The 14,055-nt window shown below is 46.4% G+C and overlaps 1 protein-coding gene across 2 annotated transcripts in view; it reads left to right on the top strand.

The window, feature by feature from the left end:
* The window catches only part of ARHGEF39 (Rho guanine nucleotide exchange factor 39), a 48,902-nt gene that overhangs the window by 18,076 nt on the left and 16,771 nt on the right, over positions 1 to 14,055 (top strand). For both annotated transcript variants that reach the window (XM_067543506.1, XM_067543503.1), the window contains exons 3-5: positions 878 to 972; positions 2,053 to 2,173; positions 12,431 to 12,549. In XM_067543506.1, the coding sequence (XP_067399607.1) occupies positions 878 to 972; positions 2,053 to 2,173; positions 12,431 to 12,549 (335 nt within the window). The remainder of the gene's footprint in view (positions 1 to 877; positions 973 to 2,052; positions 2,174 to 12,430; positions 12,550 to 14,055) is intronic.

The following is a 14,055-nucleotide window of genomic DNA, read 5'->3' as shown; positions in this document are numbered from 1 at the left end:
CCCTTTTTTAAAATTGGTACATTAGCTTTCTTCCACTCCTCTGGAAATTCCCCAGTATTTCAAGATATATAGAAATTGACATTAATGGTCCACCAGTTCTTTTGGGATTCTTTGATGCAATTTATCTGGACCTGCTGATTTTAAAATATCTTACTTTAGTAGCTGCTATTTAAGATCCTCCCAATTTACTTTGGATTAGGAAGTTTCTTCATCAGATGATGATGAGTCTATATCATCTGGCTTTTTTCCAAATAAAGAACAGAAACACTTATTGAACACTTCTGCCTTATTATTGAAAATTCTATCACTTCAATCAGTGAATAGACCAATACCATTATTAGGAACACAAGGACTCCTAACATACTTAAATCAAAAAAACCCTCCAGCAGTGTGCAGTCTACTTCTGTTCATGGCTCTCAGACCTATGACTTTTCAAATAACTTTGTGCTGGCCAGTGTTCTTTAGTGCAGTGGCACGGTTGCTAGTATGAGTGGGTTGGCCCAGAAAGTTTGGTGGTCCAGTGAGTGGTAAACTAAGTTTAATAAGGAAGGTGATAATATTCTCATTTATTATCTTGAAACAAAAAAAGAGACTATAAAGCCTTAAGAGTTACTGACCTTTTCCTAGAGGAGGTGGAGGGGCTACCTTGGGCGCTTATCACTTGCACATGGTGCTGGGGAAAGAGAGTCATTGAGGAATAGCCTTACCTTCTCGATGATAGTATGGGTAAGAACTGTCTTATGCTTGCTCTCACTGCTGTTGCGGGCGGGCGAGGGAGGGTCTGCAGTTTTTTGGTGTTGCTGGAGGTTGGGTGTAGCTGCTTCCCGGTGTGGACTGTAGGATATAACTATTCTATGTGCCTCTCTTTCCTGGATAGTATTTTGTGGCAATTCTGAAGGCCAAAGGGACACTGCAGCCAGCTGTGCGGGAAGCTATCTTTGGGCTCCTAGAATCCATACAATGCGCCAGCCAGTAAGTGACCAGCTTGGAACAACTTTGCTATTAGGGAGTATCACACATGGGTGTGAGAGTGGGTTAGCAGTGTCAGATGGTGGGGAGTAAACCTGACACGTGGTGAAACATGTAATATTCATTTATTGCTGGGACAATAACTTTGGTGGGGCTTGGCGATGTGCCCAGAGAACTGCTGACGTGCACATCTATCCAGACAGCCAGAATATCCATATCTATGAGACATATTTAGATATTTTGAATAACAGTCTGTTTAGGGTGAGGGTCCTTTCAGGCCTCCATTTATATACTACACAGATATCTCCCGTCCAAATAGGCTATGCTCGTATTGAGAGACATAATTCTTTGTTCATCTCAGCCTAGTCAGGTTGAAGACTAATCATGCTATGTATTGTCTTGCAACCTGTATTGTCACCTGAGAAATATATAGTTTATCTCCATTCCTGACTCAGATGCTTTTTACCACATCAGTTCAGAAATTAGAATACTTGCTAAATACTGAAAATGTTTGTTATTTGGGCTGTTCCCTATTTGCCTCCTCAGCCATAAAAATAAGAAAAAATGTATGTGAAAGACAGACTACTACTGACCTCAATGAAATAATATACTCCTAATATTTTGTTTTCTTATTTTCATATATCATTTTGTGGCTGGTGATTTTATAGATGTAACTGGTTTTAGGGAAGGACTAATTTTGTATTTTTAATTCGTGTGTTTAAAATTTGTTTCTGGTTTTTGGTGTTACCAAAAAAAAAAATTTAGAATTATTAGCCATGCGCTACTGTACATATAAGGTATTATGTTAATAAACTAAACTATTCATATGCCCACCCATGTGCTGATCACTTGCTGGATAGGTTTTTTTTAATCATGGGCAATGTGTGCTTCTCAACGTTTTACAGAATATTCTATTTAGTTCACACTGGATCCCTTGGGTGTGCGTCCTGAATTCAGTTTCTGGGTGAGTGAGGGGTGACAGGACCCCAAAATGAGGGATAGAATAGGGACTGAACTAGAGGGAGCCAAGGCAATTTTGGTTATGATGTAGCCCTCTCAGTAAGCTCCTCTACTTGCACACAGGATTCTGCTGCTTCACTTGGAGAGAGGGCACTTGGGGCTAGGATTGGAGGGCTTTTGTCAGAAGCTGGAGCTCTATGGCCAATATGCTGAGAACTTGGAGCAGGCTAAGAAAACCCTGCAGGTAAGTGCACCCCCCCTCCGCCACCCTTTCTTTTGTGCCATGCCACTCCTCTGGCATAGCTATATTCCCTCCTTCCTTCACTACTATTTTTGGAATGAATAATTGTTTCCACACTGTTGATTCCCCTGCCTTTCTCCATGATGAAATAGTCAACATTTATTTAGCACTTCACACTTTCAAAGCTGAGATTTAAATAAAGGGGAATCATGAGAGAGCACAGCTTTTACTCTTCTAAAATCAAGAGTTCCTTTTCCTGGCTTTGGAGAGTTTGGCTCCTGCTCCTCCTTTGGCTGGCTCAGTGTGACCTCACCAGGCAAAGGAATTTGAAAAGGGATCATTAGGAAGGAGGAACTGCTGTTTGGCTGGAGAATTATCAGAGCTCCTAGCCTTTCCCATTAGTGGGTAAAGCACCAAAAGAACTCTGATGGGGGGCTCCAAGCTGGGATATCTTTCTTTACCCACCTCCTCAAATCTTCCTTCACCTATAGGAGAGGAGGAAGAGACCTCTCTTCCATTCTTGCCAGTTCCCTCTAAAAATATGTAGTACATTTTATATAAAATCCTCTTTTTGAAATGTCTCACATAAAATCCTCTTTGAAATGTCTTGTATTCTAAAGTTAGGGAAACTGCATCACGGATAAAAATCTTCCTCAGAACAATCCCCTTGTCCCTCTGACTTTCTTTAATTTTAATATCAATGCAGATTTCCCAACTCTTGGAGACATTGTGGTGGGAAGCACTAAGAATATGCTTTTGCCCACCTCTAGGTGCATGTATAGATGCACTCTGTTGGCCTCCTTGGGGACCAAAACATCTCTCAGATACACTTGTCTTTAGTCCTGTCATCATAAGATGATGCAAGGTTGCATCTCCATATCCTATTAAGTTGTGTGACAAGTGCCACCAAAATTGGTGAGCTCTCCACTCCTATATCTACTTAGTCACTCTTTTAAAAGTGTTTATAACAACTAGTCTCTCTTCTCTCTCACACATACATTTCTGAGGTGGGTCAGTACTATTATCCTCTCTGAAACTGGGAAATGGTGGTTTGGAGAGGGAAAAGTGGCTTGCCCAACGCCACAAAATCAGTTGGTGTCAAATGGGTTTAGATAGAACTTGGGAGTTTTGGTTCCTCTTCAGGTATGTGTCAGTCTGGATCCCACTATAAGAGTACATGTGTCTCATGCAGAGGACTGGATGTTTTTTGGCTAGCAGTATCCATCAGTGTGATGGATGTGCCCTGTGACTCTTCAGCTCTTTTATGAGGACACAAAGTGGGTGTTTGGCCACGACCCTCTCTCAGTTCCTTCTTACTATTGTGGCAGTGAGATGGAACCTAGCTGGTGTCTCACCCACTAGACCTTAGCTCAGGCTTGAATGACTCCAAATCTTTTGAGAATCCTCAGAACAAGCTGCTCTTTTAAATGTAATCACTGTATTCTGTTCTAGTTCTTGTTTGAATCAAATGTTGCTGCTCAGACCACTTTGTACATCCCTTGATTCCCTCCACCCCACACACACACAAATTCCCCTCTACAAGGAACTAAAAATGTGGGGCTCTAAACCATAGGTTTTTAGCCTTGCCCATCCTCTGACTAATTCCTTTAAAAGATAGGCAAAGCAGATGCATTCTGCTTAGGAGAATCCCGTATCCTAAGCAAGTGCTTGGTCTGCCTATCCATGAGGACTGTCAAGTTGTAAGATGCACCTCCTGAATCAGATGCCACCTTCATGGATTGCTTCAGAAAAACCAGTTCTAAGATCCTTCTAACGCTCAAGCCCACATTGTCCAGCAGTTGATCAAGCCGGGAGGCAACTCTGAAGACCTCTGCAGAGGAAAAATGATGCTGAAACAAGACCCGATGCCAGCATTGACATTGGTACCGGGACTGCATCTAGTACTGAAGCCACCAACAGTCTTGACAGTGAAGCTGACACCTTGGAAGTCAAAGCAGAGTGCCAAAAGGGCTGCTCTGAGCACTGGGGAGGGAACTTGAGAAGGAGGTTGGTGTCCTCTCAGAGGCACAAGAAGACATTGGAGAAACAAGCTGGCCAGGTCCCACATAGTGTTGAGAACTGGCAAGAACGAGCAGACTGTGATGCAGCAGACTCTGCTGGGCCCACTACGAACAGTGCCCCCATCAATGTCAACTCTGGCATTGGCAGAACAGACTCAGTGCATCAATACTGACACAGATTTTGATACTGACAATAGTCGACCAAATAGCATCACCTATGGAGGAGGTGTACTACTCTTCTTCATCCCCAGGGAACACCTTTTTCCCTGCCTCCCCTCTAAGTTCCATGAGGGCTGCCACTGAAAGACCCAAGAGCTTCTACAGAGCTCAACCACTGGTCCACCAGGACTGGCACTGGTTCAGCCAACAACCCATTGGTCACCCATACACATACAGGATGGCACTATGGCCCTAATGGGGCTCACCTTCAGAAGCCTCAAATAGCTGGTGCCTGCCATAATGGAGGAGGAGAAAATTCACTCACCCAAGTGGCTTTTCTAGCAAGCCCTGTTGCTGGAGCACCAGAGGGACCAAGATTTAGAAGTGCACCAATATCCTCCTAAGGATCTTTCTTTATCTTTGCTGGATGAGATGGTAGCCTTGGCATTGGATGATATCAAGGCTTTTCAGGTGTTCCTTTTGCAGATTGATAACATCTTGGAGATAGAGACCGCAGTTATCTCTGAAATATTCCACAAGTTATTTGATGTTTCTGTTTGCCCTGCCTGGATTGCCCTCCTGTTACAGTGTGGACTAGATCCAAAAGACCCCTGCTGTAGGCCTTGCAGCCCTGCCTCTCCCTGCCCCAGAAAAGAGCAAAAGGGAAGTCCTTCAGGTGGCCTAGAGTAGCTGCAGTGGAAGCAGCCAATCAGGGGCTGCTGGAGTGGCCAATCAGGGGCCAGAAGGGCTATATAAAAGGGAGAAGCAGAGGAAAAGCAGTCAGTTGCTGCCTGGAGCTGGAAGAGGGAAGACCGGGTTCCTGGCTGGAAGAGCAGCAAGACCATGAACAGCTCAGTGCGTGCAAGACTGAGCCCAGGGAAGGCTGCTTGAAAAGCAGGGGAGCGAAGAAGGAGCTCCTCGCTGGCTGTGGGCCAACTAAGGACTAAGCCCAGAGGCTAGCCAGACCAATTGGGAAATGGCAGTTTGGAGAGGGAGAAGTTGGATTGCTACAGGAGCCCAGTGCCTCTAGGGATGAAGCCTTCGCGGGTGGTAAAGACTGTATACCCTGGAAGAGGTAGGTTTTTGTTTGTTCCACCTACAATGTGTGAGACTCAGCCAGAGGGCTAAATCACTGATGGTGAAACCATCGGCCTGGGGAAGCACCTGTGAAAGACAGGTAGGTAACACCTTGTTCCAAACAGAAGAACCAGCAGGTTCACACCAGCCAAAGGGGACTGCTCGCCAACCCCATTACACCTCCCCATAAATGAGAGGCTCTGAGATCCAGCAAGAACTCTGTAGCAGACACTAGTCATTATAATACCAACGGCAAAATTTATTGAGAAATGGTTACCTATCAGGTATCTCCCCTTGAAGTCTGAGTACTTTTATACCCATGCCAAATCTGGCTCCCTAGTTGTCTTGGCTGTTCAAGAAAAATCAAGTTTTATCAAGAGCATGCCAAAATACAAATATCCTAAACATTTAGATCTCTGTGGAAGAAAACTGTACTTATTGGCTTCACTTCAGTTGAGGATGGCCAACTACCCAGGTCTTACTGGCCAAATATGACTTGATTAGGGACAGAGTGACACCCTTGTGGCTAAACCCTGGTTGGCTTAGATGATCCCTGGAGCCTGGGAGACCATCTCCAATAGCCTGGTCACCCCGAGTGGAGGGGTCGACACGGGGCTGTTCTCCGAGAAGACACTCCAGGTCATGGTTGCTGGAGCACCATGTATCAGTGGGGCACAGAGAAAGGTCACCCTCTCAGCACTGGTTGCAGTCCGCAGCACTAGGCGAAGCTTGTTCCAGGAGGCAGCACCTGTCTGGGTCTCCTGGAAGAGGTCACTCCCCAGGGGGGAGCCGGCACTGCACCCTCTCCTCAGCACTGAGGAGTTCACCCGCACCAGCACGGCACAGAACCCGGTCACCAGAGGTAGAGTCAGCACCAAGGGGGAAGTGGTGCCGTAAGTCATCGGTGCACTGCGCTGGGCGTTCCAGTTCGAGTCAGAGCATGATTCCTTGCAGTGGCACTGGTTGCGGCACCAGAGCTTGTCGTCCTCACATTCAACAATGCTAAGAGGTAGAGCGCCGGAGCAATCAGAGATCGGGTCATCGCTCCTCCTCCACTCAGCACCATGTGATGGGAGCCTCTGATGCAGCCTCACTGTGGTCATCTGACAGTGAATCTGCATCCTCCTGAGAGAACGGCCACTGGGTGAGTCATCACCGCCAGCAAAAGATGCTAGAGCACCCCCCTGCTCAGTCAGCCCCAGGATGGCCTCAGGGGCAGTGGCCACCCCAATGGCCATGTTGGGGGCCTTCGGGTTTCCAGTGGGGCTGGGGCCACTGTCGTACAGGTTGTCTGGGGTACAATCTGCACCAACGGCACCAGAAAAAGGCCATCATTCGGCTTCCGACGATGACTTGGACCCCTAGGGGTCTGTTGGGACCCCTCATCAGTGGGAAGGGATGCCACCACCCACCACGCCCCTCCAATTCTCCTCCTCTTCCCCAGATGAGGCGGTCACCCAAGGACCATTGGCGCCGCTGGATGATTTCAGGGCTCACCAAGAACTTCTCAAGAGGATGGCCTCCAACTTGGGGTTAGAGGTGAAGGAGCTAAAGGAGGCATCAGGCAGCCTTTTTAATGTCCTGATAGGAGCCGCTCCAGCTCGGGTTCCCATCCCCAGGCATGAGGGGGTATTAAAGATAGTGAAGGCCCTATGGCAGACCCCTTCATAAGTGGTTCCAACCTCTATGGGAGCCGAAAAGAAATATTATGTCCTGGCCAAAGGGTTTGATTACTTATTCATAGAATCATAGAGTTGGAAGGGACCTCAGGAGGTCATCTAATCCAACCTCCTGCTCAAAGCAGGACTAACCTCAGCTATATCATCCCAGCCAGGGCTTTGTCAGGATACAGCTTAAATTGTGACTCCCCCTACCTTAAGCATCATTAAGTAAATTATGAATAATACTCAGGGCTGGCATTAGGAAGTGGCAAGAAGAGCAATTTTCCAGGGGTCCATGCCACAGGAGGCCCCACAGAGCTAAGTTACCTGCTTGAGCCCCAGCCGGTGGGGGCCAGACAAGTTGGTTAGTTTATTTTTTTTCAGAGTGCTTTCTGTAGTGATTTGTGAGATTTGCAGAGATGCATTCCTGCCACCTGGGGCATCAGGAGGCTTCAATCTGTTAAAAAGTTGCCCCTTAATCTTCTCTTTAAGATAAAAAGGTTGAACTCTTTGAGTCTCTTGCTATAAGGCATGTCATCTAATCCTTTTAACATTCTTATGGCTCTTCTCTGGACCCTCTCCAATCTATCAACATCCACCCTGAATTGTGGATACCAGAACTGGACACTATTCCAGTAGTGGTCACACCAGTGCCAAATACAGAGGTAAAAACCATCCTTATACCAACTTGAGATTCCTCCTGTTTATAATTGGGGCCCTACCAAATTCACAGCTGTGAAAAATGTGAAAATCTAGTCTTCATGTGAAATATGGCTATAGAATCATAGAATATTAGAGTTGGAAGGGTTCTCAGGAGGTCATCTAGTCCAATCCCCTGCTCAAAGCAGGACTAACCTCAGCTATATCATCCCAACCAGGGCTTTGTCAAGCCTCAGCTTAAAAACCTCTAAAGATGGAGATTCCACCACCTCCCTAGGTAACCCATTCCAGTGCTTCACCACCCTCCTAGTAAAAAACTTTTTCTTAATGTCCAACCTAGACCTCCCGCCCTGCAACTTGTGACCGTTGCTCCTTGTTCTGTCATCTGCCACCACTGAGAACAGCCTAGCCCCATCCTCCCTGGAACCCCCTTTCAGGTAGTTAAAGGCCGCTATCAAATCCCCCCTCACTCTTCTCTTTTGCAGACTAAACAAGCCCAGTTCCCTCAGCCACTCCTCATAAGTCCTGTGCTCCAGCCCCCTAATCATTTTTGTTGCCCTCCGCTGGACTCTCTCCAACTTGTCTACATCCTTTTTGTAGTGGGGGGCCCAAAACTGGACACAATACTCTAAATGCGGCCTCACCAATGCCGAATAGAGGGGAATAATCACTTCCCGTGACCTGCTGGCAATGCCCCTCCTAATGCAGCCCAATATGCTATTAGCCTTCTTGACAACCAGGGCACACTGCTGACTCATATCCAGCTTTTTATCCACTATTACCCCCAGGTCCTTTTCTGCAGAGCTGCTGCCCAGCTCATCGGTCCCCAGTCTATAGCTGTGCATGGGATTCTTCTTTCCTAAGTGGAGGACTCTGCACTTGTCCTTGTTGAACCTCATTAGATTTCTTTTGGCCCAATCCTCCAGTTTGTTTAGGTCCTTCTGTATCCTATCCCTACCTTCCAGGGTATCTACCACTCCCCCCAGCTTATTCACCCACTCCTCCCCTGGTACTCTGGTGGTAGATGCTGCCAACCAGCGGTATAGGCAGGGACAGCCTGGTTCCATACCCAAGAATAAGGCCAATAAGAAATTGGACTTGTTTGGGAGAAAAGTTTATTCGATGGCAAGCCTGCAGTTTCGCATTGCCAAGCAGCAGTCTCTCCTGGGCTGATACAGTTTCAATCTCTGGTACCCTCTCAAGCACTTTGCAGATGCTTTACCACAGAACCAGGCGCTGGACTTTAACACCATCCTGGAGGAGGGTATTATGGTGGCCAGAACAGTGCTGCAGGCATCTTTGGATGCAGCAGATTCGGCGTAGGTGCTCGTGGCTGCAGTCTTTGGGACTGTCCCAGGAAGTCCAACAGTTCATCCAGGACCTCCACTTTGATAGGTCGGCCTTGTTTTCGGACCAGATGGATGCGAAGTTGCATGATCTAAAAGACTTGAGGGCCACGTGCCGGTTCTTGAGTCTTTATATGCCCCCAGCATCCAGGCGCCAGTTCCGTCCTCAAAGCCAGCAGCAGCAGAGACTAGCCACAGGGGTTTGTGCCCTATAGGCAAAGGGACAGAAATGCGGGGGGGAGGGGGGTGGAGATGTAGGAGATGTCAACCAACGCCAAGGTCCTCCTCAGCCCCCCAGCAATGGTCGTCTAGGCAATCCAGTAATCAAAGGTGGGCCATTTGAAGATGCACCCAAGGATGGTGTTCCAGCCTGTTTCCTGGATCCTTCCCATTTGTTCCTGAACCACCTAGCTCCCTTCCTGTCCGAATGGGCCAAGGTCACATCAGACTGCTGGGTCCTTGGCATGGTTTCGGCAGGCTATGCCCTCCAGTTTATTTCCACTCCTCCCAACATCCCCCACCCATATCGCTCTTCAGGGACTTCTCATTCAAGAGGTAGAGACCCTTCTGAGTCTGGGAGCCACAGAAGAGGTCCCAAAGGACATGAGGGGAAGGGGGTTTTACTCAAGGTACTTCCTCGTTCCCAAAGTGAAAGGGGGCCTCAGGCCTATACTAGACCTGTGCAGTCTCAACACATATCTCAAGACCCTGAAATTTCACATGGTCTCTCTCGCCTCCATCATTCCCTCCCTGGATCCAGGAGACTGGTATGCCACCCTCGATCTGAAGGATGCATACTTCCATGTTTCTATTTTGCCCAGTCACAGATGTTTCCTCTGTTTTGTGATGGCTGGCTCCCACTACCAGTTTGTGGCATTGCCCTTTGTCCTTTCCTTGGCCCCAAGGGTATTCACAAAATGTATGGCAGTAGTGGCAGCTCATCTGAGGTGCAAAGGGGTCCAAATTTTCCCCTACCTATGATTGGTTAATCAGGGGCAGGTCCCGGGCCCAAGTCCAGAGCAGTGTAAGTCTGACATGTGTCACCTGCCACTGGCTGGGCCTGCTAATAAACGAGCAGAAGTCCACATTAACTCCAGTGCAGCAAATAGAGTTCATTGGGGCGGTACTGGACTCTTGGCAAGCCAGAGCTTTCCTTCCCCAATCCTGCTTCGAGGCGATGTCCACCATCATTGCTCACCTGCACCTCTGCCCGGCTACAACAGCCAGGCACTGTCTGCAGCTGCTAGACCATATGGCAACCTGCACTTATGTGGTGGGGTTTGCTCGGCGGAAACTCAGACCACTTCAGTCGTGGCTCACCTCAGTTTATGCCCTGAGCAGACATTCCCTGGACCATGTGGTCACAGTCTCCCCCCTGGGTGGCTGAGGAGTTAGTATGCCCTCGTTATCGTTGGTATATTGGGATGCTTTGGTACTTTTTTGGAATGTGCTTCTGCGAGTGTTCTGCATCTAGTTCTTTAGGAATGTGTGTATCAGCTTTGCTCTTGCCAGTTACTGTCAGCCTGCCAGCATTCACAGCATGACTTCTGCTAACTTTGCTTTATAACAAACTTGATCATTACTTTGACTCCTGCCTCAGGCCTCATATCCAGCTTGTTATATTAGGTCTTATGTTTCAGGCTCTCAATTTCTACTACAGTCACAATGATATGTTCTATAAAACTCTTTAAGAAAAGATGTGAGAAGGAGACAGACTGAATTAATTTAAATAAAGGGTCTATTTATACTGCTCAAGTACTGTGTTAAGATTATGACTGGTGTAAAAGAAGAGCAGAAATCACTTAAAGAAAATTGGTGTTGGAAATTAGCCCTAATTAGTTGTCAGAATAAGGAGAGGATGGCTTATTTCATTCATTGCTTTTTGGGGGTTGATAAAAAGACTTTGGGGAGGAGGGAGAAAAGAACTTTTTACCATCATCATATCTGTGGCAGAAGGATTGTTGCCATGACACAAGACCTTGATACTTCAGTGGTGACACTTGACCATTACCACTGCACCAGCGAGGATCCCAACATGATGTATTTGAGATCTTGCTTTCTTCCCCTCCCTCATGTGCTCCTTTCTGTCTATCTCTTGCTCTTTACTTTCCACCTGATCCTGAAATCAGCTGCACTGCACGCTATGAGCACAGTGATATCATAGACATATAGGACTGGAAGAGACCGTGACAGGTCATCAGTCCCTTGTACGGAGGCAGAACTAAGTAGTATCTATACCATTCCTGACAGTTGTTTGGAGGTTTTTAAGAACAGAATAGACAATGACAGAGATTCCATAACCTGCCTAGGTAATTTGTTCCACTGCTTAACTATCCTTACAGTTAAGAAGTTTTTCCTAATGTTTAACTTAAATCTCCCTTGCTCAAATTTAAGCCCATTACTTCTCGTCCTGTCCTCAGTGGTTAAGGTGAACAGTTTTATCACATTCCTCTTTATAACAGCCTTTTATGTACTTTAAGACATGTTTTCTAGACCTTTAATCATTGTTGCTGCTCTCCTCTGGACTTTCTCCAATTTGTCCACATCTTTCCTGAAGTGTGGTGCCCAGAACTGGACACAGTACTCCCGGTTAATACCTTATCAGCGCTGAGAAGAGTGGAAGAATTAATTCTTGTGTTTTACTTACATTCCTGCTAATACATCCCAGGATGATATTCATTTTTTTTTTTTTTTTTGCGCAACAGTATTACATTGACTCATATTTAGTCTGTGATCAACTATAATCCCACAATACTTCCTCCCTACTCTATTTTGAATTTGTGCAGTTGATTATTCCTTCCTAAGTGTAGTACTGTTCACTTGTCCTTATTGAATTTCATCCTGTTTATTTTACACTATTTCTCCAGTTTATCAAGATCATTTTAAATTCTAATCCTGGCCTCCAAAGTGCTTGCAATCCCCCCATCTCCCCAAGCTTGGTATCATCCACAAGTTTTATAGGTGTATTCTCTATGCCATTATCTAACTCATTTATGAAGATATTGAATAGACCCGGACTCAGGACAGATCCCTCAGCAACATTGGCGTTGGATTATGAGGGAATTGAGGGAGGGTCATGACCACCCTACCCTTTCTGCCTTCATATGGGAGGGGCCACAAGAATGCATGTGCCATCCCAATGGACACTGCTAGCCAAAACAAACTGAGGTGCATGCTCACCTGTAATGTAGTCCGTGGATCCCAACAGTTTGAAAAACCCAGTTACTGTACGGTAAGTAAATGTTCTTTTCTAGGGTCTCTGTTCAAACAACTAAGATACATTGCTGCTTTCTGGTACTTCAGACCTGTGTTTCATCTTTGCTTTGTCACACACAGGAGCAGATAAAAAAGAATAAGGCATTTTGCCGGTTTAAGAAGCTTCAAGAGTCTCGACCTGAGTTCCTGGGACAGCAGCTGGAGGATCTCCTCCCTCTGCCACTGCAGAGGCTCCATGAGTAAGGAAGCAACCTTAAGCCTTCAGGTGTCAGTTTAGCACTAAGATTAGCACTAAGTGTTGGGCGTCTGAGATGAAGAGAGGGGACACCATGGAATTGTAGTCTGCTGCTGGTAGACAGAGGTAGAGTGGCTGTAGTGTCCCTAGGTCAGAATTGCTCCACCACAGACTCTAAGGTGGGGGGGTTGGATAGGAGGTAAGATCTAGATAGATATAGGGATATGATGCATGCAGAGAGGTAGGCAGCTGTCTGAGGTCTCCCCAGATCATGGAAAGACATTCAGTGGCATAGGCTCTTGAACAGCCTTTCCCCCTGAGCAATTCCCAGAGGGTGGTAGTGAGTAAATGGCATTTCCTTGCCAAGGGCTCTCCCATGTGGGATGCTGCAGGACTCTTTCAGTAGATATGTCAAATTGCTAGGGGAGATAATGGGATGTTATTGGTTGCTATGACTGCTGGCTCTTATCTCATCTAATCCAAACTTGAGGGGGTAGGGTCTTTCCAGCATCTGACTGAGATGGGCAGCTGAGCAAGGAAAAACTGGCTGAAGTTTAGACCACACCAGGGGGAAGTGGTGGTGTTTGTTTGATAGGGTCTGTCTGCCCACTCTATATGGGTAGCTGTCGCTGTGACATTCTGTATCTCTCCATTGTTGCACCTGCATAGTTTTAGGGGGAGTTGGAGGCACCAGAGACCCATAGAATTTTCTGTGGTAGATCAGAGGCTGTACCCTTTCCTCTTATTTGGTATTTGCCACAGTAATCCAAGTGTGTTCTGCTTAGGGCTTTCCTTTAAAAGCAGCCATCCTAGAGGTTGGGAAGAGAGTTGTATATATGTGGCAATTTAGAAGTTGATTTAGCTTGTGGGAGCCATGGGTAGGTCCAGATGTAAGCTCTTTGTTGAGACTCTAGTTTGAGAAGTATGTTATAGTTGCTTTGATGCTGGTAGGTAGACAAAGGATCTGGGTGGGGAGGGCAGAAGACTTGTCTATGGTGTCCCTTGGTCAGGGAGAGGGACTCCATAGCACTTGAGTCTTCTGGACCATGGTGGCTGTATACATGAGATGTAGGAACATAGGAAATGACATACTGGATCAGACCTGAGGTCCATCTAGTCCAGTAACCTGTTTCCAACAGAGGCCACTGTTGGATACTTCGTCTACAGTATAAAGATACTGGATAATCTGCCCGCACATTTGGTTTTATCCTCTAATAGTTGGAGATTGATTTAAGATCTGAAGTGTGAGGTTTGTTATTCCTTTTGAAATGTTTATCACTTATTATATTAGGGTATGCATATATGTCAAATCCCTTTTTGAATCTTACCAAGTTCTTGGCCTACATGGGTCAGTGGTGAATGTGGGGAGAAGAAGGGTGAACTGATTCTCTGTCATGAGGGAGGGGAAATGTTTCAAGACTCTGACTGATTAATCCTTCCTTTCCAAAGGCTGGAATTTTCTCATCTCTTGTACTATCAGCAACAGGAGATGCTGCTGATGGTGACTATA

Source organism: Emydura macquarii, unplaced genomic scaffold (genome assembly GCF_026122565.2).
Source record: "Emydura macquarii macquarii isolate MOO-44397 ecotype Brisbane River unplaced genomic scaffold, CSIRO-AGI_Emac_v2 contig_915, whole genome shotgun sequence".
NCBI lineage: Eukaryota > Metazoa > Chordata > Testudines > Chelidae > Emydura > Emydura macquarii.
This window is presented reverse-complemented; position numbering and strand designations above follow the sequence as displayed.